Source organism: Talaromyces stipitatus, genomic scaffold, assembly GCF_000003125.1.
Source record: "Talaromyces stipitatus ATCC 10500 scf_1105507295555 genomic scaffold, whole genome shotgun sequence".
Lineage (NCBI taxonomy): Eukaryota > Fungi > Ascomycota > Eurotiomycetes > Eurotiales > Trichocomaceae > Talaromyces > Talaromyces stipitatus.
Window position 1 is genome coordinate 1,413,545 of NW_002990116.1, and position 26,273 is coordinate 1,439,817.

At 47.7% G+C, this 26,273-nt stretch overlaps 10 protein-coding genes across 10 annotated transcripts, besides 1 other annotated feature; 5 read left to right on the forward strand and 5 right to left on the reverse strand.

Moving 5' to 3' along the window:
- Positions 1-56: 56 nt before the first annotated feature.
- Positions 57-3,060, reverse strand: TSTA_116250 (DUF907 domain protein). Its single transcript, XM_002481782.1, has 2 exons — positions 1,174-3,060; positions 57-1,105 (listed from the first exon to the last, which is right to left on the reverse strand). The coding sequence occupies exons 1-2, from the start codon at positions 2,812-2,814 to the stop codon at positions 527-529; spliced, it is 2,220 nt and encodes a 739-aa protein (XP_002481827.1). The 5' UTR covers positions 2,815-3,060; the 3' UTR covers positions 57-526.
- Positions 3,061-3,331: 271 nt separating this feature from the next.
- Positions 3,332-3,367: a sequence feature (GA-rich).
- A 1,708-nt stretch (positions 3,368-5,075) lies between these two features.
- TSTA_116260 (uncharacterized protein) lies at positions 5,076-6,140 on the reverse strand (the record flags this gene model as incomplete). Its single annotated transcript, XM_002481783.1, has 2 exons — positions 5,076-5,907; positions 6,018-6,140. The coding sequence occupies 2 exons, from the start codon at positions 6,138-6,140 to the stop codon at positions 5,284-5,286; spliced, it is 747 nt and encodes a 248-aa protein (XP_002481828.1). The 3' UTR covers positions 5,076-5,283.
- A 2,284-nt stretch (positions 6,141-8,424) lies between these two features.
- TSTA_116270 (uncharacterized protein) lies at positions 8,425-13,844 on the forward strand (the record flags this gene model as incomplete). Its single annotated transcript, XM_002481784.1, has 2 exons — positions 8,425-11,703; positions 11,756-13,844. The coding sequence occupies 2 exons, from the start codon at positions 8,425-8,427 to the stop codon at positions 13,355-13,357; spliced, it is 4,881 nt and encodes a 1,626-aa protein (XP_002481829.1). The 3' UTR covers positions 13,358-13,844.
- A 124-nt stretch (positions 13,845-13,968) lies between these two features.
- On the reverse strand, positions 13,969-15,451 carry TSTA_116280 (uncharacterized protein). The gene is made up of 2 exons (XM_002481785.1): positions 15,294-15,451; positions 13,969-15,234 (listed from the first exon to the last, which is right to left on the reverse strand). The coding sequence occupies exon 2, from the start codon at positions 15,105-15,107 to the stop codon at positions 14,094-14,096; it is 1,014 nt and encodes a 337-aa protein (XP_002481830.1). The 5' UTR covers positions 15,108-15,234; positions 15,294-15,451; the 3' UTR covers positions 13,969-14,093.
- A 42-nt stretch (positions 15,452-15,493) lies between these two features.
- On the forward strand, positions 15,494-16,891 carry TSTA_116290 (HAD superfamily hydrolase, putative). Its single transcript, XM_002481786.1, has 5 exons — positions 15,494-15,700; positions 15,765-15,797; positions 15,861-16,070; positions 16,118-16,280; positions 16,331-16,891. Exons 1-5 carry the CDS (start codon positions 15,510-15,512, stop codon positions 16,535-16,537), a joined length of 804 nt encoding a protein of 267 aa, XP_002481831.1. The 5' UTR covers positions 15,494-15,509; the 3' UTR covers positions 16,538-16,891.
- On the reverse strand, positions 16,716-18,584 carry TSTA_116300 (zinc knuckle domain protein; the record flags this gene model as incomplete). The annotated part of the gene is made up of 2 exons (XM_002481787.1): positions 17,579-18,584; positions 16,716-17,528 (listed from the first exon to the last, which is right to left on the reverse strand). The coding sequence occupies exons 1-2, from the start codon at positions 18,539-18,541 to the stop codon at positions 16,716-16,718; spliced, it is 1,776 nt and encodes a 591-aa protein (XP_002481832.1). The 5' UTR covers positions 18,542-18,584.
- Positions 18,585-19,097: 513 nt separating this feature from the next.
- TSTA_116310 (unfolded protein response protein Orm1, putative) lies at positions 19,098-20,439 on the forward strand. Its single transcript, XM_002481788.1, has 3 exons — positions 19,098-19,699; positions 19,767-20,125; positions 20,178-20,439. Exons 1-3 carry the CDS (start codon positions 19,567-19,569, stop codon positions 20,226-20,228), a joined length of 543 nt encoding a protein of 180 aa, XP_002481833.1. The 5' UTR covers positions 19,098-19,566; the 3' UTR covers positions 20,229-20,439.
- A 306-nt stretch (positions 20,440-20,745) lies between these two features.
- TSTA_116320 (uncharacterized protein) lies at positions 20,746-22,586 on the forward strand (the record flags this gene model as incomplete). Its single annotated transcript, XM_002481789.1, has 2 exons — positions 20,746-20,955; positions 21,013-22,586. The coding sequence occupies exons 1-2, from the start codon at positions 20,862-20,864 to the stop codon at positions 22,584-22,586; spliced, it is 1,668 nt and encodes a 555-aa protein (XP_002481834.1). The 5' UTR covers positions 20,746-20,861.
- A 109-nt stretch (positions 22,587-22,695) lies between these two features.
- Positions 22,696-24,705, reverse strand: TSTA_116330 (calponin homology domain protein; the record flags this gene model as incomplete). Its single annotated transcript, XM_002481790.1, has 2 exons — positions 22,696-24,485; positions 24,539-24,705. The coding sequence occupies 2 exons, from the start codon at positions 24,703-24,705 to the stop codon at positions 22,754-22,756; spliced, it is 1,899 nt and encodes a 632-aa protein (XP_002481835.1). The 3' UTR covers positions 22,696-22,753.
- A 397-nt stretch (positions 24,706-25,102) lies between these two features.
- On the forward strand, positions 25,103-26,269 carry TSTA_116340 (uncharacterized protein). The gene is made up of 3 exons (XM_002481791.1): positions 25,103-25,339; positions 25,393-25,509; positions 25,565-26,269. The coding sequence occupies exons 1-3, from the start codon at positions 25,267-25,269 to the stop codon at positions 25,951-25,953; spliced, it is 579 nt and encodes a 192-aa protein (XP_002481836.1). The 5' UTR covers positions 25,103-25,266; the 3' UTR covers positions 25,954-26,269.
- Positions 26,270-26,273: the final 4 nt, after the last annotated feature.

Sequence of the window (26,273 nt, forward strand, 5' to 3'; positions counted from 1 at the left end):
AATGCTCTGGGAGTTTGGAGTGATTTTCCAAGATACTGTATACTCACTAAGCGAATGAAATAAATCGAAACATTTCAATTGTTACATACGCAAACAGCCCATGCCCCTTGAAGCTAATAAAGCAAATAATTTTATACATACATAGATATGCATAATCCAAAGAGACAACGCCGTTATCCCATACAATCAAAGAAAACAATTACAAGGGGAAAAATAAAATGACGTTTCGAATCCGTCCCCTTCTTCAAGGGAAAGAAAGAAATACCATAATGAAAACCCCGAATAATGATAAGCCAGATCCCGCACATGCTGTGTTCTAAAATAGAGAAGTCGAAGTAAAAGAAAAAAGATAAGAGATAAATGAAGCGAAGATGAACGCCTGGTATATCCATAGACGAGGTTGAAAGTTCTATAAAAGGAAAAAGAAGGAGTGATAGAGAATAAACGTAAAAACGGCCTGAAATGTATGGTATGGTATGGCATGTCTCATCATAAACAGACAAACGACTCTAGGCATATAGCAAGACTAATGATCATAGCCGGCGCCTCGTTGCCATGGACTGGCATTGTGTTGTTGTCTATAATTCTGCATGGCTAATGCAGATGCAGGATTGAAATCTCCAATCTGTGCCGGTGATCGACTCCGTTCGATCTCATGGCCGTATCCGTTTTGTCCGTACCCGTTTTGTTCGTACGATGGTGGTGCATGGCTAGGGAATAAAGGCACCGCAGGATCGATGGGTGATGGAGGTGCCTTGTTAATGTCGTGTGGTCGATGGTTTATGGTGGCACCGTTTATACTGGCGCCGTTACCGCTTGAAATAGAGTGAGACTCCTCTTCGTATGTTGGGTGGTAGGCTGTCGATTTAAGTTCCATCTCACCGCCTCCACGAGCGGTGTTGGCTAATGCATCTAGTTCTGTGTTGAGCTCAACATTGCTCTTGATGAATGAGCCACGGTCATCGCGCATGGGTTGGTAGCGCATATCTGGGTTCTTGGAGACAATCGCGTATATAGAGGCGATCAAAACCAGAATCAAAAGAACCAACGCAAAAACTGCGTTGTAGACAAAAAAGACAATTCCCATAACACCAGTAACCATTCCCTGTTAAGCCGCAAAGTTAGGACGAATCTTCTGAAAGGAGTTGATTCCTTAAGGTGCAAATTACTTACCGGTTGATTAAAAACATCGCTAAAGACTAGTAAGAAAATAGCATTCAAAAAGTTGCAAGCCGCAATCGAAATGTTGAAGATGTTGGTTCTCTTGTCCATCCAGGGGCGAATCACGCTGACGGCAATCAAGAAGGAAGCCTCAATGACCAAGAAAGCGACAGCTTGCGCAACTTGCGCCTTTTGTCCAAAGGCAATAAATATGCCCTTGAGAAGCAGATACCCAAGCACAGGGATGACAAAGTAGTATGCTGTAGCCCTGTACTGGACATACAAGAAGCCCCACTTGTTCAAGCAAGCAGGGTCGGAGTAGAGAATATAGGCCGGATTCTTATGCATGGCAATGGACCGTCTGGCAAGTGTAATGACCTTGAAAGCCGCCCAACCGAGCACTATCGCCATCGACAAAAACATGAGTATAGCAAGAATGACTTCAGCCGCAGAGTCACGCTTTGTCAACTCCCAAAGACAGAGGACACACATCTGAGCCCAACCAATAAGCGTGAGGCGAAAGAGAATACCACGCATGACAATCTTCCATCCGTTTCGGAAATCCTGGAACTTGTCGCTAGGCATTTTGTTGTATTTAACCAACAATTCACAAATACCCTTGAATGCCGAAACTCCAATCATGACCAAGGCGACAAAAACGACGAACCAAATAAGACCAGTCAAAAAGATGTTGGTCGATTCGATATCAGCTTTGAAGCCCACTCGCTCGATACCAGATATCGTCACTGTCTGGCTTGTCCCGGTGGCTCGTCTATCAAAATAATTCATACCGCGGCGATATAGGTCCATCCCTGTGTCGAACGCTCGCTTTTGCACTACCACTGATGTAGTGTCCAGACTCTGCAATAGTGTACTCGCAGTTCCGCCAGTAGCCCGTTGATACCATGTCGCGATTTTCTGCAAAAAGTCAACCTGAATAATACCCATGCTCCATTGGAAATTCTGTGTCCAAGCTGCAACGATAGGAGGCATATGAACAGCCGTATCGCCGATCATAGCTTGAGCTTGGAAAAATCCGAAAAGAGACAGTGCATTAGCAGCGACGTGTGCAGCGGTGTTTGAGTGACCGAGTCCAGAGGTAATGGCCGAAGCCACAAGACCGAGACCTGCAATAACAGCCACAACCCATTCGACAGCTTTTTGGTGAACTGTTTGGCTGTTTGTAAGATTGGCTTCCAGACAAGCGATAGTCTCGCCAGTATCTGTGGAGTTGATGTATACAAAGACCTGTCCATCCAGATCAGGAACGTTGAAAGCGATGCTGGGAATAGCTTTGACCACGGAATCAGAGATAGGAATGGTGGTGTCGATAGCGATAGGACCGGTTTGCATGGGACATAAACCGTCCAATTTCAAATCGCAAGGACTCAGCTTCTGTCTTAATGCTTGAAAGCCGTACGCGGTAACTACGACTTCTGCCGTGACATTTCCAGATATCGACGAAATACCGTTGATATTAATAGCGAGCGTTTTGTTGTCGGGGGTGAAGGTGACTTGGAATAGAGATGCCGAAAAGTTCGAATTCGCCATACATTCTGTTAGCGACGTCGACTGAAGGAGCCGAATGGCTGACACGAAGGGTGACAAGGCCACAATGGCCACGAGGTACGAAAGACTCGAGGATAACCACATATTTGTGGTTGTAATCACCGACGACGAGTATTTAGATGTGATGGTGAGATAAGGACAATCGATGGACACTCCAGAGTGTCAAGGTGAAGATAGAATGGCCGGAAACGGAAGTCGTGTGTAGTATAAGTTGGACAGGGTCACTTCCTAGAACCGGCTGTGGGGTGAACAATTCCCTAAACACTCAAGCTTGCGTCACCATCGGATTTGCCAAAGCCCTGTGTAGCGTCGAATGTTACGTCGTAGCGACCTGGACGAGACTGATAGAGTTGATCGTTAAGGGGTACTTGCGATCGTCTGGAGGTTCGAACTCAAAAATTGCTGCTTTTGACTTTTGTCTACGCGGAACGATGCTGGCTTTCGTTTGTGGTTTCCGTCAAAGAGGGAGCGACTGTATAGAAGGGGAATGCCTTGCGTTTTTGTTTTGGCGGTTTTGTCGGTCGTAGTGACGACGAAGGAATGTAACTAGTGGGATCGAGGGCCGACAGGGTTGAAGCTAAAAAGCGAAACAAGACAAGTGAGAAGAGGAAGAAAAGAGAAAAGAAGAAGAAGAAGATCGGAAGAATACAAAACGAATGTCGAGTCGAAAGTCGAAGGGGTTGGTTGTTGCAAAGACAGTGTCAGAGTGTCTTTTTGAGATGGATGGAGAAACGGCCTGGACGGGAGCGGGCAGTCTCAGTCTCCGGTCTCTAATTAAGCGCCCTGGGTGAGACTGTGCGCTAGACCCGATGCGGCTGGCCAATGACGCCCAGAATGACCAGGCCAGGAGACGCGGCCAGCTGGTTGGTAGCCAAGGTACGGGGTAATTACAGTGGCGTAGTAGTGCCGTGTTGAAGAACTCTTTAGTCCAAGTTCTATATATGTGTGCTTGTCTTGTAGTCTTGTATACGTTGCGAATAGACAGGCTGGGAGAGAAGACGGTGACGTGCTAGATGGTCATTCTGTCCACTTCTACTATAGTATACGCTGATACAATGACAATACGGTCCAGATAACACAAGATACGCGCGTCCCAACCTCTAATTTGTGGGCCACCAATTATATCTCGCCGTCAGCCCAAAAGGTGGGGTCATATTCCCTTTTCTGCTGGATAGATCTACAGGTCATACGAGACGATACATAAATTACAGAATAAATACTACCGTTCTAAGAATAAGCACGATCTGAGTACAAATCAGAGACATCCAAATAACTTAGCTTCATCGAATTACAAATATTTTAAACATATATCGTGTCAAGTGTCAAGCGTCAAGCGTCAAGAGCAAATCTCCATACCCGCCCTTTTTCCATTTCCATCCGTGATGTCGCACAATCCAAGACTCCAAGATTCTGTGTCTCGTAAGTTGAAATTGCATAGCCACTATCCTGCGTACGTAAACCTATCCGCTACAACGGCTTAAATCTGGCTGGGCACTAGAGCAGCATATGTCATATGAAGTAAACCATATTCTGTAGTCATTCCCAAAACGGCTCACCAGATTGACCCCCTGTTCCTAGTCCCAACCTGTTAAGTTTGAGATTTGTCTCACCCGATTCTCCGTGCTTAGACTGGCAGCTTTTGGGGGAGGGAAGAAAGTTAAGGGCCTTTCTGCACTGCCCTCTTGGCTCAGGCTGAGTTACAATGATCGCTTAATTGTGCAGCCTGGACCATTTGATAAGATCGCCAAGTATTTCGTATGATCTTCTCTCGTCCCCACTGGTTGATGAACGGTTCAGGGGATGCCATGGTAACGAATTGAACATATGAATACAACCCATTGCCTGGGCTCTTGATCTTCTGTAGAATCTGTATACACTTCGAAGTTTGTAGGACTTGCCACTGGAGAGTGGAAGTCGTGATACTATTTTTATCGAGACAATGAATGAGTGCACGTGTCTCGGCTTCGCCGGCTCCGTAGCAGACTAGCAGCCTAAGGCAATTATCGGAACACGTGATGTTGAGGGTTAGCCCTAAACTTGTCCGATCACTAAACAAGTCTTGCTAATCAGGATCTCCTAACACAATGAATGTCCTTCATAGTATCCCCAATACAACCCGAACCTCTACCTCCACCTATCAATTTCTTGTTTGTCGTCTGGATGACTACCCGATGATAGCTGATCAATGACGCGGACCCATTGTCTTCGACTTCCAAAATGAGGTGTAACAACTGACCCCTGGACACCAATTTGCGGCTTATGAGCTCAACACAAGCACCTCGACGATACTACCAGCTTCATGAAGTGAGCGAACCACAAGTCTTCCCACTTGATGTTCGGCAGAACAATGTGCTGATACCACCTGAAAGTAAGCGTGTCATCTTCATCTGGGTCGTAACTGGCGGACGCTTCTAGCTGAAATGTTGATCCGGCCTCCAGCTCAAAGTTTAAAGGCTCGATTCCTGTGTTTCCGTTGAAGATGACCACGGGGTTGTAATTTGCGCTCCTCGGGTCTGGGGAAAGCGTCCATCTGATGCGTGCGGCGAAGTCGTTTTAAAAGGCATTCCGCCATCGCCAGATTGTGGCTTGGTTGGACTTGTGTTTTCGGCCGTCAAGACCGATCATTTCGTCAGCTACATCACTATAATATCTGTTGCCACTAGTGGTAGATGTACGATTATATCTTCGGCCCCAGGACCCGTAGTCGGGATGTTCAGGTACACCAAGGCTGTTCTGAATGAGATACAGGAATGTTAGCGTATCCCCTTCCGGGATAACCATAACATCTGGATACACAGACCCCAGTGGACCAATCTGGATGTTTTTGCGAATCCAGTCCTTGCTGACTCTTGTTGGATCTGGTCCACCGTGGTCGAAGCCATACCATCGCTCACCGGAGATACTAGACCATGTCGCGAGTCCGCATTGGCTCCACCCGTGAATGGAGCAGATACAGAAGATATCCGGGTACGTACAGAGTACTTGTTGCGGATCCACGCGCCAGTATCGTCCTGGCCGGAGATCGTGTAAACGCGTAATTTTGACCGTAACTCTGCAGCGTCCGAGGAAGAATGTGTATTTTCGACTCAGCAGGACGGAGGCGAGTACGTTGGTGCCTGCCCAACATAGGATCCATAATGGTTGTTCTGATGATACCTCAATACGCTCCAGGAATAACTAGCCACCTTTGCTTAGGGGAATATTGTCGCCCACCGCGGACATACTGTATGTCTGGTAAGTTGTCAGTATATAGCATATCAATGGATATAAGCAAATTTTCATTACACCACCTCAGCTCCCATCTTTATTGAAGATCTCAAATATTCCGTGGTCGGATATGGATCGTTCGGATGGACATGTGCATTAAGATTGTCAGCGACTTTTTCATAACCATCGACAATCTTATGCATGTCCTGCGGACAGACCTTGATTTTCATCCATGTGGATGTGCAAGCCACCGGTCCCTCGGTCTGGAATTGATTTGAGTACAGCAGATAACGCACCAGTGATTCTGCATCATCTGGCTCGTGAGATGTCGCTTAGAATGAATAACCGTGGTTTGGAAGGAAATGTTTGGAGCTGGTATTGAGATGCCATTGTGACGATTTTTCCTTAGAACGACTGTGACCTCGGGAGAAGCTATATATCAGGGATCCGTATGTCGAATTCTAGACATTGATCTATTTATTTGGTTTAGGACACCCCGCAAAAGCCATTTAGTTCCCCGGTTTGCGGAGAATCGGTGCCTATTATCTGTGCTAATAGTCGGCTCCATGTTATCATGTGTAGCTCTTCAGTGCGACCTCGGTCAAAGAAGCGATGAAAAGTAACACCCAAAACAGATATATCCTGGTGTTTACTATCGCTTCTATTTTCTATCTCCCTATGGGTCTTGTCAAGGTGAGTGCCCCTGTCCCTCAACTCAGTAGTCAGTGCTGCGCTGGGCTGACTTTATCCAGTCCTTCTACGGGATGCATCTGTTTGACCCTAACGGTGACGCTACAGCTTCGCAAAATCCTTTCATTATTACGGTCATTATATTGTCTGTCTTCACCTACGCAATTGCAGGAGGCGGCATGTGGTATGTGCGCCGAAAAGATCCAGGGCACTGACTTGACTGCCTCCTGAAACAGTTACTGGGACCTAGCCAGTCACAACTTCTGCAATATACTGAAGTCTTCACCAAGAGCATGGCACATATCATAAGAGCATTATGTATCATCACAAAGGCTGCAGCTATCAGAAGGATGGTACACTTTATGGTGAGTGTTAGATATACTGCTTGTTGGTTGAGTGTATGAATCCAAACCGTCGAATTTCACGTCATTCAGATGATGATCTGCTTTGACCATTAGTAGATTTCGGAACATCAAATTCGAATCCGAATCACATCGCGGTATGCATTATGGCTCGCTTATTACGCGACAGAATATACTGTGGCAGGAACAAGCCTGCAAGTGCGTAGAAGTCTCTGTAAAATGGCTGTGGCGCTTATTAGTGGTGGCTGGGTTATCCATGAGGCTCTCCTGAGAAAGTTTTGTTCTAATCCGATATCACACCGGAGACACAGGCTGATCTCCAATGTCCTCCGTGGCCGATCTGAGATGTAACAATTGGACTGTCAACCTGCGTTGTTTCAAGACTAGACATCCAATGATGTATGAAAAGTAGTCGAGGGGCAGTTGGACAACTCATCAAGCAGAAGACTAGCGGACCCACGGCCACCAATAGAGACAGTCTCGTCGCCGGGGAGACCAAATAGAGACATCTTCATCACAATTGCTTCTATGGCGTTGACCTGTCATTTGCACACTCAGACGTATTGTGGGAAACTGTAGTCGTAGATCGGAGACGTAGCAGACTGACACTTGCGAACTGAGGCCAACACATGAACTATTGAAGGCGCCATCGTCAGTCCAGGTCAGGTCACACTCGAGAAAAGCCATGTTGCTTAGTGGGCGATGACCTGCATAGGATGACTAGCTCTAGGGTCCCATGCGATGTCGCTGTGTCACTCGAGTGTAGCAAAAGGCTTCACTCGGATACGTGCCCGCATACAACGTAACTAAGTAAGTAGAGAATACAGAAAATCGGATATTATCCTGTTTCTTGTTGTACACCAGCCACTTTGTAACGTGAGTGGGTGGGAAGGTTCGGCCCAGCCGCCCGTCGCCCAGCGATCTTATTCCCAGCCTCTTTCTCTCTGTGTTGTTTTGTCCAACACCATTTTCTTTTTCTCCTCCTTGCTCTTCCTTGCATTTGTCTCCAATGCATCTTGTTGCATCGTTAATTTTACTATTTCTTACATTCTCAGCAACTCCGAAGTTGCATATTCAGCCTTCACCTCTCTTCCCTTGCTGAGAGGCCCCAGCTTATCATTATCGAGGCCCATCAGTAGTCGCCTCACCGACTGACTGGGCGACAACCTTGACAACAGTTTGTCTGTCTTCAAATCGCCTTCAGCTCATGGCGATTCACAGATGATAACTATTGTCTTGGTTTATTTTATTACTTCATCTTGGGGTCACATTTGCAATAACCCTACAGAAACGTCTGTTTACATTGCGATTGATCCCCACCTGAGCTGTCCTTCGACGCAGCTATCTCAGAACAGGTCAATCTTGAAGCAGGAAACCCACTACACTTGCAGGACATCACCGATTATGCACTCCTCTCGCTAAAGTCAGCAACATCATGGGCGTGAATTCCCGCCGTCCTTTGTTACCTGCACCAACCGAATCAATCGTCGATACTACGGGAAGCAGCCTAACAACCACCGACATGGCCACCGACGTTTCTCGACGAACCGACAAATCGTCTTATTCTCTACCAGACGATGGCAGTCCCATCACCATTTCTACTCGACGCCGCTCGTCAAAGAAAGATGATGATGACTCGTCAAAGCTCTCGCGGACATCCCATCAGTCGCAAACTTCGCTTCTTATCGAGTATTTTGAGCGTGAGAAGAATGGCTCGAAACTCCACTCAAGACCAAGCGTCAGGGTGAAAGTGATTCCGTCCGGTAGGAAGAATAGAGAGCATGGCGACACTATTCAGATACGCGAGGGCGGGAGCAGCAAGCGACCACACTACACGAGACGCATCTCTGTCAGCACTCCATCGAGACAAAAAACCATCGCTGAAACCAACGACGATCAAAGCGTCACTGATGACGAGCAAGGCAACCAGCCTCTTGAGATTGAATTTCTAGATCGCGGAAATGGAAGCGACCTTTCTAATGAGCGCTATATTCAGCCTACCTCCGAAATATCATCAATGCCGGCAGACAGCATGCTTGATGGCTCTAATGTTTCTGGTGTACCTCGTCGCAAGCGGAGCCAGAGTCTAGACAAAGCCCGAGGCACGTCCGAAGCCGACCTTCTCAAGGCACCTTCAAGACGAAGGAGTCGAAGCCTGAGCCGCGAGCGTATCGCTTACAGAGTGGCTCAGAAGCTGAATGCTGGCGATGGAGCTCGCAACACCAAAGAGCTTCTCGGTGCTGAGTCGAAGCCTCTGAAAAAACGCTCCCATAAGTATGAAGATGAAGAGCAGCCTAGCGTTGAATCTAGCCTGCTCAGTGGTTCGAATGTCTCATCCCGTCACAAGTCCGGCGACGCTCTATCTTTCCGCTCTAACACATCCAAGTCATCGTTGAACAATACCAAGTTCCTCGAAACCGTTGAAGACGCCATTCGGCGTCTGATCCTCCCCGAACTGAAAGAACTCAAGAAGGATCAAAAAGTCAGCGACAACAAATTAAAGTTCGAACGCGACACGATCGAGTCTGGGAGCGGTGTCAACTCGAAGGATGTGCCCAAGCGACAGCTTTCAAAGCATTCGAGCGCACCGGATGTTAGCAAGAGCTCCCTCTTCGTGGCGAGCCCCGAAAAAGAAGAGGCGGTCACCCCTGAAGAGCGCCGACGACGCCACAAAGAGCGACGTCGGGAGAAGGAGAGGGAAACAGGAACGGCGTCTCCAGAAGACAAAATTCGAATTCGTAAGGGCTCGCTTCCTGGGAACCAGCGTGAATTCACCGAGGAGGAGAAGTTACGACGCCAGAGGAGTAAAGGTCTCAGGGATGCCGCTGCCGCAGGTATTGTCGGAAGTGCACTTACGGCTGCCGCTCTGAAGCACCATGATTCAAAGTCCAGCCTGGGTAAAAAGCCTAGGAAACGCAAGTCCAAGAGTCACAGTAGCTTGGCAAGTATCAATGACACCGACACAGAACTGGTTTTTCAAAAACATAATGTACCACCAATGCCATTCCGGAGTGACATCGATACCGAGCTCACTCGCGACTCTTTGCTTTCACAGAGAACCTCTGATAGTGCGGACACAGAAACGCCAACGCCCCGCCAGATTAAAGAGGTCATTCGAGGATCTCCACGTGATCTGGCTTCTCCCAGCCCTGGCACACCGCTTGGTAGTCACAGGGAACTGTCTTCTAGGCAAAGCGACCGCAGTGGTCATGAAGTTGATGAGAAAGCTGACTTTGGAGATGACGACGTCTTTCTCGAGGGGGCTGGCGGCGCCATCGCAGCAGCTGCAGCTGGAAATCTGCTTGGACATCACCCAGATCATGACATGCTAGGTCCAGAGGAGGATATTCACCACCCACGTGCTTTGAGTCCCATTCAAAGCGTAGCTAGTGATCATGACTTGCATCAAACTCAGCAGGAAGAAGTGTACCAGGATAAGGAAGCAGACGACCGAAGATATTCCATTCAGTCCTTGTCTTCTGCGCCTAGTACCGAACTGGCCAGGTCAACGCGTCCTGAGGGTATCAGCTTCGAGAGTCGAAGTGAGATATTGAAACAGCATGACGAGGCTCCTACTGAACTTGGCTACGAAACGGACCGAAACATTGAAAGCGAAAACGGGAAAGAATGGAATGAGACTTCCTCATACGCAGGCCATGACGATGACTTCCACGATGAGAATCTCAAGGCTGACACTAACTACAATGCTGTCCATGTCAATACCTATGACAATTATGACGATACTCCAAGGGAACTCAATGAAGGAGCTGCAGTCAATCCAAAGTTTGTAACTCCCGTTGCAGTGGAATCCGCAGTGGCCTCTTTGTTGGAGCCTTCTGTGATGGATACCAGATCTGGTCTTTCCCAAGCTCGCTCGCAGGCAGATTCTCTGAATCGGTCTGTGAATGGAAGCAATGTTGAAGAAGTTCATGAGCAGAGTCAAGCTGAAGGCTCTCGCCGAGGAAGTCCTCTGAAGCATGAATATGATCTTCACAATCATGACGAGAAGTCGTTCACCAAGCGTCTAGGCGCAGCATCACCGCCTCAAAGTGTCACTCAATCAGACGAAGATGTTAGCGAGCAAGAAGAAAGATTCCCTCTCGATAGTACTATCGTAGACAACAATCGGGATATTCACCTAGAGGAGGCACAGTATGAGGAAGAAGAATCAGAGATCAACACCAACCCTTCAATCATCCAGGGCCCGATTGGTAGTGTTCCTCATGGCAGTAGGGATCACTGGCCTTACAGCGCCACCCCACCACAGGTCAGAGACCTCCAGTCTTCGCCTCAACATGACCTGAACCCAGCTGCAGCTGCAGCAATCGGCGGGGGTTTAGGAGCAGGCCTGGGCTTATCCGCCGCAGAACACGGTATCGGGTATGATCAGACATATGGCCAAGGTTATATGAGTGGTCGTATGTATTCAACACCGCCAGGGGCCAAGGACGAGGGTTATATCTCGGCAGCAAACCCGATGTCTCCAAGTAACGGGACACCAGAGCCACGCAATAAATTCAGCACACTTGACCATGCCAACCCGCCTCTTCTCTTCGACAATAGGGACCTCGAAGACGATCCCTTTGTTGGATCTGGTCATCAACGCCACTTCAGCGGTTATTCTCACGGCATGGCTTCTCCCATCTACGACAGTGCCACAGGTCGGGGCCTTGACAGTATTGAATCAAAGGATATCATTGCTTTGATGAATCACGTAAGTTGAATCGATATCAATCAGGTTCCATGGATGTACTGACAGTTTGTAGCTCACCGTGAGAGATGCTCAGCGCAATGCTAGAGATACCGAGATCTTGGTAACCCTAGTTCGCAGCGCAGCTGAAATGCGAAGTTCGTTCTTGGAAATGAAGAAATTCATTGCTGAGCAGGATGAACTACTCATGGAGGCAAACGAAAAGCAGCACGAACGTACTCGGGCTATTGGTGGTCCACGTCCACTTCCCGCTTCAAGGTCTAACCGCCAACTAGCTGCAGCTGACTACGGCGAGGAGGTACAAGCAAAACGCAGAAACGTCTTCAGGAGGGCTATGAAGAGTCTGAGCCTGAAGTCTTCCAATGACCTGACGAAGATTGAAGACATGCTTGAACAACTTCTCGACGAAGTGGAAGCTCTACGAAATGCTCAAGAAGGTCGAAGCGTCGGGACAGCACCGGCGACGAATGCCGCCAGTCTCAATTCAAACATCAATGGAGGGGCTTATCCAGATGGATACGAACCTGAAGGTTTAGCAGGCACTGGATCTCCTGACGGACAGTCTGGATACACGTCGAATTCTTCTCGACCCCTAGCCGACAGTCGACCAATGAATACACGACGACCATCAGGAAACCGGATTAGTACTGTGCTTGAAGGCGACGAAGAAATTGATACATATGAGCAACCGCTCTTGGAAAGAGAAGTTCCATATGATGACCGTGTTGCCGATCAGCGAAGTGTGCCTGAACACCTTGGCACACCACCTCGAAAGCCAGTGCCTACTAGTTCAGGTAGCCAGGAGACCACTCCGCGAAAATCAGATGAGAAAGCACGGAAACACAAATCTAACAGCTCGTCCTTTTTCAAAATCTCACGATGGTCCAAGACAACTGCCTCCTCTGTTGGTGAAGGTATTCGCAACAGCATGCAGACTGGTCGGAAGGAGCGTCCATCGTCAGAGATGTCGCGCTCCGGCTCAGATCTAGCCAAGCAAGATCATTACAATACGGGCGACTTTTACGACCCGCTCGGCGATGATCGGCTTCGATCCACGTACACGCTGGATGAAGGACAACAAGACAATCGTCCTCCGTCTCCACTTGTTCCTTCTCAAGTCTCCGAGGGACCAAAATACAAAGCACACCGGGACAGCCTTAATTTGCAACACCCGCAACCACAGAAAGGACCAACGGATCGGTACCAAACACACCTGGAATCTCAAGCCCAAGACTATGCGCCAAACTCACCCTCTTCGGAGAGATGGGGATCACAATCCAGTCTTCCTCATTATAGCGCCAATGCGACAAACAGATATAGCAGTGGCAATGCTCGACTGACTCCAATCTCAGATGCGGGTTACTCCGAAGTGAGCTCCTCGAGGGGCCCACCTCGTCCACCAAAGATCAAAGATGCAGGACCATTGGTTCCTCAACGACCCCCTAAAATCAAGGAAGACGGCAGCGGGTCTCCGCATACTGATCGATTCTCTGCTCGAAATAATCGTGGAAGTGCATCCCCTGTCAACCAGCCACCTACTCGAAAACCTACTGGACCCAGGCCGATTACTAGTTCTGGACAGTACAGTCCTGGAAACATCAAGCGTCATCAGTATCGCGGAAGTCCCAACAAGATCGATTACGACGATGAATATTGATTTTTGGCATGATTCTCTAGGAAACTCTACTTTATCCAACTTTCGGGTTATTATCTGTTGCTATTTTGCGAGCGAAAGGCTTTATTATGTCTATACCACTCCACACTATAACTGATCATGAACATAATAGCATATTATGTCTCTGCATTAAGCGAGCATGAAGTTTCTCTTTTCTCCGCTTAATCATGACCCCCCCCCTTTTTTTCCCCCTGTCAATTTTCTTTTCATTCATGTCTATAACGAAACTGATAATGTGACCATGAAGAAATCTATGCTCTTTGGTTTGTCTGTTTTTCCTTAGTTTTCATTGCATGTATTTTCTTCTTCCTGCACATGATATCAAATTAGGAGGGGCTTTTGTTGCTTTTCACTTCGTTCCTACCTATCCTATCTATTAACTATCATTGTGATGGGAAACGGCTTTTCCGAGTCCGGCGATTATCATAGGCGTCATGTATTTAGCTCTTTTCATCATCGAGAGGTTACGATTTCTTAAAAATATAAATTTCATGTCTAAGGATGAGGAATTTTATACAATGCAAAAGCTTTTTTTATTCATGCCGGTCTTTCTTCAACTCTCCTGTGCAAGTTATCATTCTTGAACTGGAGGGAAAATTCCTGTCCAGAATGACGAAGTTCTAACTATCGGGAAATATAAATACAATAGCACTATTTCATACAGCTAAAGACAATAAACCACGGCCAATGTCACCTAGTAAGCAGGTAGACAGATGATTCAATCCTCCAGCTCCTTTGCATCATTCTGAACCACCACCGGCGCAGAAGATGATCTCCTATCTCTGCTCCTCCTATAATTCATCCTCGCATACTGCTGCGCCACCGCTGCGAGAGTATTGAGTTGCGCATCAGTTCGGATACGCGCAGGAAAACCCAACGCGTTTCCCTGAGAAGCATTTGTAGCATCATTCTCACTTGTAGGGTTAACTTGATGAGCTCCATCAGAGTCCTCAAAAGACCATTTCGGAAGTACATCGATGTACGTCCGAGCCTCAGCAGACGCCTTCCGTTCCGAGAATGGAAGCTGCGCGGAATCAGAGGAATAAATAGAATCGCTGACCGATACGAACGGCATACGAGCAATGAACGCTGGTATAGAAGGTAAGGGTATTTGTGGAATTGGTTCTGCGAACGAAGGAGGTGATACGGTTCCATCCAGGCTTTGTGATATGATCTGGGTGCTTCGATGACGGCCGTTGGCGTGGATACCAGGTGGTAAGTGTGATATCAATGAGGACCCTGGTCGGATGTTCTCGAAGTTCTCGCGACGATAGGGAGGTCCAGGGGCTTGAGGGCGGAGGTAAGCCATGTCAGGTTGATGTATGAACATTGCTGGGGGTGTGTAATCAGACTCGAGAGAGCTCTTCCGGGGTGCCATGAGGTCATCTGCTGGACCGGTAGATAGGGTGCTACCTTCATAACTCCCATCTCGTTGACGAGGTTGCTGTTGTCGGTATGTGCTCTTGGAGAAAGATGAGTAAGATATATCTCTGTCGGGGAGTATCTGGATGATAGAAACGGCGATGTTGGCGATACGGAATTCGGTCCTGAGAATGTGTCCTTGGAGCCGTTCTGGTGATAGTTTGATGAAACGTAGAAAGACGCCCAGAGTTCGTAAGAAGAGTAGGTATACGGTCCAGAATGCGAGATGGAATAGCTGTGATGATTTGCAATTCAGACGGAGGGACTGGTTCTTTTCGTCTAGAAGTTGACCGAGAGCTTTGGCTTCCATGGTGATTTCACGAGGTAGATGGAATGCTAATATATCATAAACGGGATATAGGCGAGGATCGATGCAGTACTATTTGCTATATTTGTTGTGTTTAACATGATGCTCGAATGGGGAGGCTGACGACTGGCTTTATATCCATCGAGTGAGTTCCAAAGGAAAGAGCACTGGAGGAAGGTGCTGGCTTACCCTAAAAGCAGCCATCATGACAACCTCAACTTGTTGACTGAGTATACAATCAGTGTTCTCTCATGGTCTATCAATACGTCTGTATGCAAGTAGATCATGGAGCTGATTACCAAGAAGCCAGGTGGGGATATCCCGATAATCTTTATCAGAGTTCAATCGAGATCAATGACCTCGGCATCTTCTGTTGTTCATCCGACCTAAAAAAAAACATCCTAGATGATACTATCACGTCCACGAACACAGCTCGCTCAACCTTTGCTACGATACCTGCACTTTCGAAGGACCATGGCTTCCGTCCACACTGCGCCTGCACGACCCCGCAGGTTCGCTCCGTTGGGTCAAGATACAGATACGAGTGATGCGCCGAAACTGCAAGGCATTGTTTTTGATGTCGATGGCACACTTTGGTAATTCTCTGCATCATAGCACCCACTTAGTAAGGTAGTTAGATTGCTAACATGCTTGCAACAGCCTTCCGCAACATTACATGTTCACACAGATGCGGTATGCTCAGCACCATAAACTATAGAGCCTGTCATCTAATGACTCTAATTCTTCAATGAACAGGTCTGCTCTCGGAATTGACAAGTCAACCGATATCCTAGAACATATTCGCAGTCTTCCTACTGAACAAGATCGTACGGAAGCTGTTGCAAAAGTTCAGGCAGTGGAGCGTGAGGCAATGCTTGCCCAACAACCTCAGCCGGGACTTTTAGCTTTGATGGACTATCTTGAAGAAAAGGGGATACGTCGCGCATTATGCACGAGGAACTTTGAGTAAGTTAATAACAGCTTTCTGGTATACTCTTCTAATATGGATACAGAGCACCTGTTACGCATCTCCTGAAAAATCATCTTCCGAATCATATCTTTGAGCCGATTGTTACGCGCGATACTCCTGATCTCCTTCCAAAGCCAGAGCCTGCGGGACTTTTGCATATTGCAGAGCAGTGGGGATTAAAGAATCGCGCTGAGAGTATGATTATGGTAAGATGGCACTTTCTTCCCTTGAATTCTATCGGCTGACTGCCCAGCAGGTAGGCGACAGCATTGACGACATGACCGCCGGACATAAAGCCGGCGCAGCCACCGTGCTCCTTGTAAATGAACGGAATGCCCACCTGAAGGAGCACCTACACACCGATATTTGCATTTCAAGACTTGATGAACTCGTTGATATTCTGGAAAAGGGATTCGTGGGCGATAGTGCGGGCGATAGCTGTGCCAGATCCAGCAGCACTTAAAGAGTTTCGCCTTCACGGTTAGTTGTAATGTTATATCTACAGATAGAAGTCGTATAAAGCACAATAATTTCTGATACCTTGCCTTGGCGAAATAAATATACCTCCACAACGCCAGAAATGCGATATGCAAGATAAATTCTTCTTACAAGATCGAAAGATCATATAATATAGAGCTGGTCTATCGCCGGCCTGGACGGTACTGGTCACTTCCTCTACCACGACCCCGACCTCTGCCACCGCGTCCTCGAGGGCCCGAACTTTCTCTCGAGTAACTTCCTGGCTGGGGTCTATGACTAGATGCAGGTGAACGAGAGCGCCTTCGCTGTCTATTAAAGCCGTCATCTCGATCCCGATAATCCCTAGGTTGAAACGGAGGCGGTGGTTCACGAGGTAAAGGAGGCAGACCTGGTGGTGGCGGAGGAGGCTGCTCTCCATACAAGCCTCTGTTCTGGCCTAGGCCTCCTCTGAAAGTAATCTTCCCTCGACCGCCGCGGGGATTCGGTTGCGATCTTTTACCATGGAGCACCAGCGTATCCTCGTCATTTGGTAGTAATGTATTTTGGGAATTCGCAGCTCGGCCGCGGATGCTCATTCCTAGGTCATCTGCCTTCTTGGGTCCGATCACGGAATTGAGGTTTGTAATCACGGATGGTGTATAATCTTTCAATGAAAATGTACTAGATGTTGTTGGTACTTTTTTGAGGGGACAATCACCAAACAGATGGTTCTTGTTGGTGCAGTAGCTGCATGATATTGAGACTTTGATTGGGCCGTCCAGGGGTTGTATTCTTGGGAATTTCCACAGTTTATCGCAGTCAAACTCAGCGTGAGTATCAGAGCCGCAATAATCGCATGGTGTCTCGGCAGCTGAGGCTTTTAGACTAGACAGGCAAGTATGGGAATCGTGACCGATTTCTCGGCACCGTTGACATCGTCGTACAGATGGACATAGCCGATCTTCGTGTAGATTCCAAGCGCCACAGTTCTCACACTATGAGATGAATTAGTTTCGGTCCATAAATCAAATGCTGGTCAACACACCTCTTTACTGGGACACACGGCAGCAAGATGCCCCTCCTGTAAGCACTCGGTACACGAAATAGGCCTCGTTAAATCGAGTTCATTGATGTTAGAATTATAAAAGAAGAAGCGAGCCTGTATCTCGAGATCTTTGACTTTCAGGTCTGCAAGAATAGCTGGAGATGTCTTATAGCTTGCGGCAAACTCGGAGAATGCCTCCGCTTTTGACTGCGGTGGAAGCTGTGTGATGGAAGGTTCTGATATAAAACTGCTGTCCTCTTGTGTCTCTTGCTGATCAAGTTGGGGTGGATGAAGATTCGGGGAGATATCGACGACGAAAGGAGGAGTGGACAGATTGATCACATCATCCTGGGCTCCGTCCAGGCCATGGCCGTTACTCCGTTGTTTGATATTCAGCATCATAGAGTCGTCTCCCTCCGAAACGTCTTCTGAGTCCGAGGCATCGGAGTCGTCAACAAAGTATGTTTTTGGTTCCTCCTCAGCCTCGGTGCTGTTTTCATTTGCGCGAGTATCGCATTTGTTTGCTGCTTCCCCATCCGATATAGACGCGCTACGACTCCGAAAGTATTTATCGTTCACCGCATTAAAAGCCGACTTCGCTTGTTGGATTTTAGCAACTGCGGCTGTAGGCTTCGCTCCAAGAGTAGTGCGTATGGCACTACGGCTTGCTTGATTCCAATTGATTGCAGGCGCATTTGTCTTTCGTCGCTTGTTCATGTTCTGATCAGGTTCGCCGTCACTGTTCGAAGAGTCTGGTCCAGATGAGGAGGTAGAATCTGGATCTACTTGCAGCGGAGTGGTACTAAATTTCGCTCCTTGGGGCACAAGGTCCTGCAAATCCTTCTTTGACGTTTTGTGGGACTTTTGTGACCTTTTCTTTCCAGAGTTGGTGGGACCCTGCGATCGCGCTTGACCAACCGAAGCAGTGCGCGAGTCGCCCTCGTCGTCAGATATGCCTGCCATCTTTAGCTCGATTGAATGTGGTGATGTGCGCAAAAGTCAATATCTGGCAAAGAATCGAGTTTCGTAAGGGCACATGCGAGAAAATAGTAGCAACCGAGAGAGCCGCGCGGCATGCTGGATATCACCTAGATGAACAATCTCGTTCTCTTATCGCAGCGCTGTTGTGTTCTACCTCTTGTTGTAAGTACTAAGCAGTCAACTTTTTTTGAAGATCAAATTCGGAGAATAACAGCTCCAGCCAATCAGAAACAGTACAATCTTGGCACGCTACTGTGTATATTGTATGCCTTAAGAAAAGGCTATTAAGCTGGACAACTCTTCAGTCTGTCTGTAGAAAAAAAATGATAATCAAGCGAATTCTGGATTCCTCTTCTCGGTATCCAATTGTTCTGAAATGATTCTCACAAGTTTGCCTCCAGCCCTTAGACCCTTACAGTCTGTCACGCTAACCCAAAAGAGACTGAACAAACCAAACAAACAGCCTCCGGCGCTAGTTCTGATCGGGATGAGGTTTTACCAGGCCCTTGCGAGCTTGCGAGCACAGCCAATACATCCGGATACAACCACGCAATCGCCCCAGACCAATCAGTCAGCCTTTCTCTTTTCTTGTTGCCTTGTCTGAATATTATCTCAAACAAACTATTAACTACATACTTCGTTACCATTCGACTTGACCGTCTTTTTCCTTCCGTCTATTCCAGCTGTCACTACACACGCGACTTTTCTCGTCCCTCTCCTTGCTCTCCTCTCCCCCAGGTTGTTCACCGACGGGACACATTTTCGTACGACCTCACACTGCATTAGAAGCCTGCTGCCTCTGGATATCATCCATTATACCGACTCTAGCAGCAGCTGACCTTCAGCAGCGTGCTTGCATCTAAATTACCCCTCGAAATCCACCACTCGTTCGAGACATCTCCGTCGTCAATACCGCCAAACTGTCGTCCTTACTTATTCCCCGGACCATCTCCTTCCCGCCGGACGTCGACGGAGGTACCGGTCGGTCATCACCAGATTCTAGAAAGATGAGCCAGTCAAAAGGTGGGAGGCGGAGGAGGTCGAGCAGTATCATCTATCAGGAACCCATCGAGTCAAATGAACAGATGAGTGATCAAGCGGCACTTCCTAATCTTAATGCCAATTGGGTTAATGCAAAGGGTGAGCTACACTACCATACTACTTGACTTTTTGCTGGTCGAGAATACTAACGGAGAAACAAAAATAGGTGCCTGGACGATCCATTTTGTCTTGATTGCTGCGTTGAAGATTTTCTATGATATCATCCCCGGAGTGTCTCAAGAGACATCGTGGACGCTCACCAATATCACCTATATGTTTGTCACATTCATCATGTTTCACTGGGTGCGCGGAATCCCCTTTGAGTTCAATGCCGGCGCTTACGACAACCTCAACATGTGGGAGCAAATCGACAACGGAGATCAATATACCCCTGCGAAAAAGTTCCTGCTTAGCGTGCCTATCATCTTATTTCTTCTCAGCACTCATTACACTCACTACGACTTGACCTCTTTTCTTATTAATTTTTTGGCCACATTAGGCGTGGTTATTCCTAAATTACCCATTGTGAGTGACCATTCTTTCAAGAAGCAACAGGCTCAATGCTAACCTTTCCCAGTCTCACCGTATGCGGATAGGGCTTTTCTCCGAACTTCCGGATGATTCTTAGCCTTGCTCTTGTGACATTATTTCTCTCCTTTGCGATAGCCTCAAAAAGACAGACGCTCCCTCTAATATTGATCTCACCGGTCGTCTATCTGTATCGGCAGAATCCACTCCTTGTCTACAGTTGAGCGCATAGTTTTGACCGCGGCGTAACCGGACTATTATAGATAGGAATTTTGTTGAAAAGACAAATAAAATAATTATGGTATTTTTCGACTTCTTGACTACCAAGTAGCTGTAACTTGTGTGAGGAGGGTAACCTGTCAGTCTGTATTACGTGACAGAAAGTAAAATTCAAGATCCTTGCATCAATAGCTCGTATGTTCATTCATATTCGAATAATATATCAATACGTAGGTTCAGTAATCAGTATTAGTATGATGTTGGTTTTTCAGACGAACAACAATACGCTAAACTGTTTCGGTACGGAGATTAAATGACCGCGGGCTGCCTCTTATCGATAAGCTGGCGCGCCGCCTCTTTTCCACCACGCGCCAACTCTGAGATAGCACTCACTACTCACTCTTGACAATGTACCTGTAATAAACGTCTTCATGACTTGCGCATTACCTTAATCGTTCAACGGCAATGCCACGACTGCTCGACGACCAGACCGACTCATCCAGTCATAACCTCAATGGCCCAGGAGACCAGATCTGAATTTCGGGCTGCAAAGCCACTGCCGTACGAATTACGCCAACATTGTGCCATCTACTTTGAGGAGAAACTATGTGAGTATTGAAAAAAGTGATATTCGCGATCAATAGCTGATGGATCATGTATCGCAGACTCCCAGGCTTTAAGTCTCCTTTTGAACATATTATCCTACGGAACCGCGACACACGCCCCGGCATATGTGCCTGCACCCCAGCACTTGTCGCTTGCAGCAACTCTCCTCGTGCACCCGTCTACCACCACCAGAGCAAAATTACAAGAAGAAAAAGATGCAGCGAGTGCTGCATTACAGCTCCTCCGGCTGACATTGCAGCTAGTGGGGCCTATCTCTTCGAGGTTAAACGTCGCTTTCACATTCACGCATTTCGAGTCTTCCAGGCACGGCGGTCAATGGAAGGCTGATGAGTCAACGACGTCTGTCTCTGGATCTGGATATGATGACGACGAGGTACCATTAGATCTGGACCTTGCAAAATCAAAGTCGGTATGGTCACGAGCAGAAGATTTCTGGCATGTTGTTGGCTGGACATTTAATTGCTCAGTTTTGTACCCACGGCGTTGGGAAAGATGGCAGATTTGGCTCGAATACATGTGTCTAGCCATGGAGATGGACTGGATACAGAGAGAGAAAAAGGTCGATTTAGACAAAAAACTCAAGCCTGAAGAGGTATTAAAGGACAGCTTGGTATGGAAGTTCATCGACACTGTTACAACTGGTTATGGCAGGAACCGTCGTATACTACGCGCCATCTTTGCGGACGGTAGCGCCACATCAGTGACAGAATTTCGCGAGATTTTCAAAAATGAGTTAAAAGAACCAAAAAAGGAGGACGAAGAGAAGAAGATCTCGAATTCGAGAAAGAGGACCGAAGTGAACATCGATAAAGACGAGTACGGCGATTATCTTTTCCAGGACGAAGATGATTCAGATGTAGCAGACAAATCCCTACGGACTCGACCCAAGCGTGCTCGGAGAGGTACAAGAGCCCCTGATTCAGCTGTTGTTGACGACGAAGCGGCAGCAGCAGAAGAAAAAGAGGCAAAAAAATTGGCGGATGAAGCTCACGCAAAGGGGGACGTCGCTGCTTACGGTGGCTTTCACTCCCTTGAGCTTCGACAACGACTACTTAGTCTTTTGACTAAAGTATCTTTGGCTATGCCAAAAACGTTCATGCCCACGCACGCGCTTTACCACTTGTTTGTGGAGAATATTCGACACCTGCCGCTCCCTATCTTTCAGACATTTGCTTCTCCACAAACTCTTCCATGGATGACAGCAGACGCACAAAGTACCTTGTGCGAGACCCTGATTCTGCGCATGCGTGAAAGCTCAGCACCGGATTCAAAGGACATCTATCTACATCAGGAGAAACTCCAAGAATGCTACCTACCCTACTCCGCCAACACAGCCAGCGCAGTAGATAATGCCAAATACTCGATTCTTCTAGAGGCGTTGGTTATACTGTTAGCTAGGAACGACTCGCTGCGCAATACGCCTATACTAAGAGAATCAGTCATGACAGGCAATCAACGGAGAATAGAAAAGGCAGAAGCAGAAATTCGTCGGAATAAGGCGAGTCGCAAACTCGAGGATGAGGAGTGGTCTTGGCTGGTTGAAAGTGCGGATCGATTGCTTTATTTGGTTGAGGAGATATTGCCTCCGGTGAACTTATCTGATGCGGAATAAATGAAATATTTAATGACTGCCACAAGAGGTTGCAAAGATTCGCCGAGAATCCAGGAAAAAAGTATTGAAGGACGCTAAATGTACCAAATTAACTATCTAGGAACACATACAACCAAGTAACAAAACGATATGTAAGTCAACTTCAAAACATGATATCGACAAGGAATTTACGGTGGAGGACGAGGACCTATAATCTGCCTTCGAGGCCCTGAAACCCCAAGTCCAGTACCTCCACGATTCTGACTATCGCCGCCCAAATACCCATATTGATGCACATCCCACGCGCCTTGGCCAGGTGCACTGCCCGTATTAGCTCCAACACCACGTTTCGCCGCTTCGGCAGTACGTTTTTGGTTCTCCTCCCATTCTCGTTGGCGTTCGCGCTCGCGCTCCATTTCGCGTTCAAGAAGTGATTTTGAGGCCCAGCCGCCAGCTTTGGTTTTTGCTTGTGAAGCAATTCTGCGATCGTTTTCGGCGTCCACTTCGGAGGTTGTGGTGTAGTCTTGCGGTCGGTGTGCCACTGGCCTCGATTGCACAGGCGCAGGGTTGGAGGCGAGGAAGCGGTCGACTCTACTGTCCTTACCACCACTGTATTTGAGGGGGTCGGGAAGAGGTCGAGATGGTGGAGAGGTGGCCTCTAGGGGATTTGGCAATGGTCGGGAAGGTAGAGCTGGTGGGGTATCTTCTTGTTCCTTAACAGGAGCGATGTTCTTCTGCTGCTGTTTCCATTCAGAGCGGAGGAGTTTCCTTTCTTCTTCTTGAGAGGTGAAATCGTAGCTGGGTTGGACGGGTCTTGGTCGGCTTCGACTACGCGAGCGAGCTTTGCGTGCTGCTTCCTTGGCTCTGAGATCTTGTCTTTCTTGTTCATAATGTCGCTCGCGCTCCCTAGCCAGTTCGAGCTCTCTTTCCAGTTGTTTGATGCGCTGGGATTCTGCTGACTCTTCCGCCGTCTTTTGCGTCGCCTGGTACTGGCTGAGGAATTGGCCGTTCAGGCGTGCGTCACTAGACGCTCGTTTACGTGCCCGTTCCTGTTCAAGTCTCTCTGCAGCTTCCTTCTCTTCCTTTAACCGACGCTGTTCCTCTTCCTCCCACTTACTCTGCTCTTCAGCCCATCGCTTTTTCTCATTCTCGATCTCCTGCCGTTCCTTCTCTCTCAAGCGTGCTGTTTCTTCGGCCCAACGACGCTCCTCTTCTTCCCGAGCCCGCTGCTCTTCTTGCTGTCGACGAAGCTCCTCTTCTTGCCGTTGACGTTCTTCTTCTGCTTCGGCTTCACGGCGTCTTTTTTCTTTCTCCGCAAGACTGGGTACGGCAGGACTAGGTGTCGTGATCTGCCGTCTAGCTCCGAAAGCGACTCCTTGGTTACCTTGACTAGCGCCACCCATGTATCCGTACTGGTGAATATTCCATGCTGGCGCAGTCGTTCCTTCGTCTGATTTCTTACTCCAGCTACTAAAAGTTGGCGGTGGCGATGTCGGGGACTGTGCCGTCTTATGCGGGCTACCACGCCCAGGCGTGTTGTGCCTATTGACTGGGTCAAAAGTAGTTGAACTCGTCTGGCTCACATTACTGGTACCACGAGACCTAGTGCTAGCCCCGAAATTAGAACCTGTTCCTTGTGGACTCATCAATCCACCTTTGCTCTTGACTCCACCAATGGGACGCGGGAATTTGCTGGGCTGAATCGTATTGGCACGACGGCTAAATGCAGCAATACACTGTAGGACTTGCGCCGGGTCTTTGCGTTCGTAAAGGTCAACGGTGAGGAAAACGTCATGAGGTGGTAAGCTCAGAGGTGCCAGTTGGCATGCGCGGAGAAAGTGTGATATGTTTTCCATTTGGACGAAGGGCATAGACGACTCTTTGAACTTTACGCCGGGGGAAACAGCAAGGTTCACTAATCTATTAAGAGATGAGCTTCATCCAGGACACAAATTAAAGTGAGGTAGACTTACCTGCATAGCGCGACACCATCTTTGAGTGCATCAAGTAGATCTCCAGATGGTAGCTTTTGATGGAGAACCTCCTCGATCCAGTCGCGAACTTCGTTGGCGGCCTGAGGGGTGTATTTGGACAGGCGCATATTGCGCAGGTCTTTATCTAGACTTGTCACTGAGGCCATTCTGTTTACCTAGAAGCCTTGATATGCATCGAATGCGCAGAGTACAGCGTGTATGGGACCGATATCTGGAAGCCTAGTTCTGTCGACGATCAATGTCAGGCCGGAATAATGCGGGGTCCCGGATTTAGGAGGGAGTAATTGACGTGGTTTGCTCAGCGTGAGACAATGCCTCAGTTAAATATTGTGACTGACCAAGAAATAAAGGGGATTTCCAATATGACTCCTTAGAAAAAGGAGAAAGGGGGAAAGAAATTGAATTGTTTTGGTGGAGAGTTTGTTTTGGGCAAGTATGGAGAGAGGTTGATCGGACCAGCCCCATCCATGACGTTGCGTGCCAGCCTAACAAAATATTTCGGAGTTACAAGTAGCCGATCTTCTTTCACTCTTACGCTTCACCATCACCTATCCGACTTATAATATACAATTCGGATTATCGCAATCAAAACAATTAAGAATATCCATGGCTTTCTAACAAGCTGTGAGGAAGTGACCGTCCGAGGACGCGACCAAAAGGCCATCAGAAAAAGAAAAAAAACGTCGGAACTCATTCAAACCGGCGACATGAGTCCGGTGAACAGTCTGTGGTTCAAATGGAAAGCTCTTAAGCTTCCATGGAGGAGATCCTGGGTAGTCGGTTTGTATACAATATCTCCGAACTGCAGTAGCTCTACTGATACGTATGGCAAGGCCAGGATCTATCAGGTAATACGTTCTGGGAATTCCGCGATGCCATAAACACCAACCGCTTACGCCGTATCGTCAAATATAACAATAAGACTCACTATGGGGACGTGAAAATCACTCGTATGGATATCACTATATGAAGCTAAAGGGGGCTTTCTGCTTACACTGAAAACAGCACAATGGCATCAATGGCTCCGATATGTCCGTCAAGAACCCCCCAGCCTCGAAGAACAGAGAAGAGATATCATGCGACAAATTCAGATTAAGAAACTTGCGCAAATTGCAGACGAGAAATGGGCAGCTAAACCGTCGTATCTCGATAAACCTCAAACCAAGCAGACTAGCCCTGCTACGCGAACGAGTGATAAGACATTGCATCCTACGAAAACATCAGATCCGAGATCTGAGCGGCAACCCGGAGTTATGAATCAGGTACAGGGGCAGGAGCAAATTCAGCAAGATGCTAGTCAAAAGAAAACCAAGGCTCTTTCGAGAAACGTCCCGACAGGTCCGGGAGAGAAGTGGCAGCCCGAGGCGTGGACACCAGACGCAACTCGAAGATAAAGAAGCTATCATTGATATGGAAGTCAGAACCAAACCGGAAGTCCCCGGCGTTAAGACTATACTCTCACCAAAACATTGCGGAACGGGCGAGAAGACGAGCAGAAAACCGGGCCGTCTTTTTAGCGAACGGCATTGCAGTGTATACTTTTCTCTGCACATACCTATTGTTACTGACAGACGAAAGTCACACCCTTGGCAGTATATGTAATCTAGTTGTAAATCAAAATTTTCGATATCAATCCGGAAAAGGAAGGGGGATATGCGGTTTTATGTATAACAACTTGGAAACAGTCATCTCATTACAATGGACCTTTCTCCAG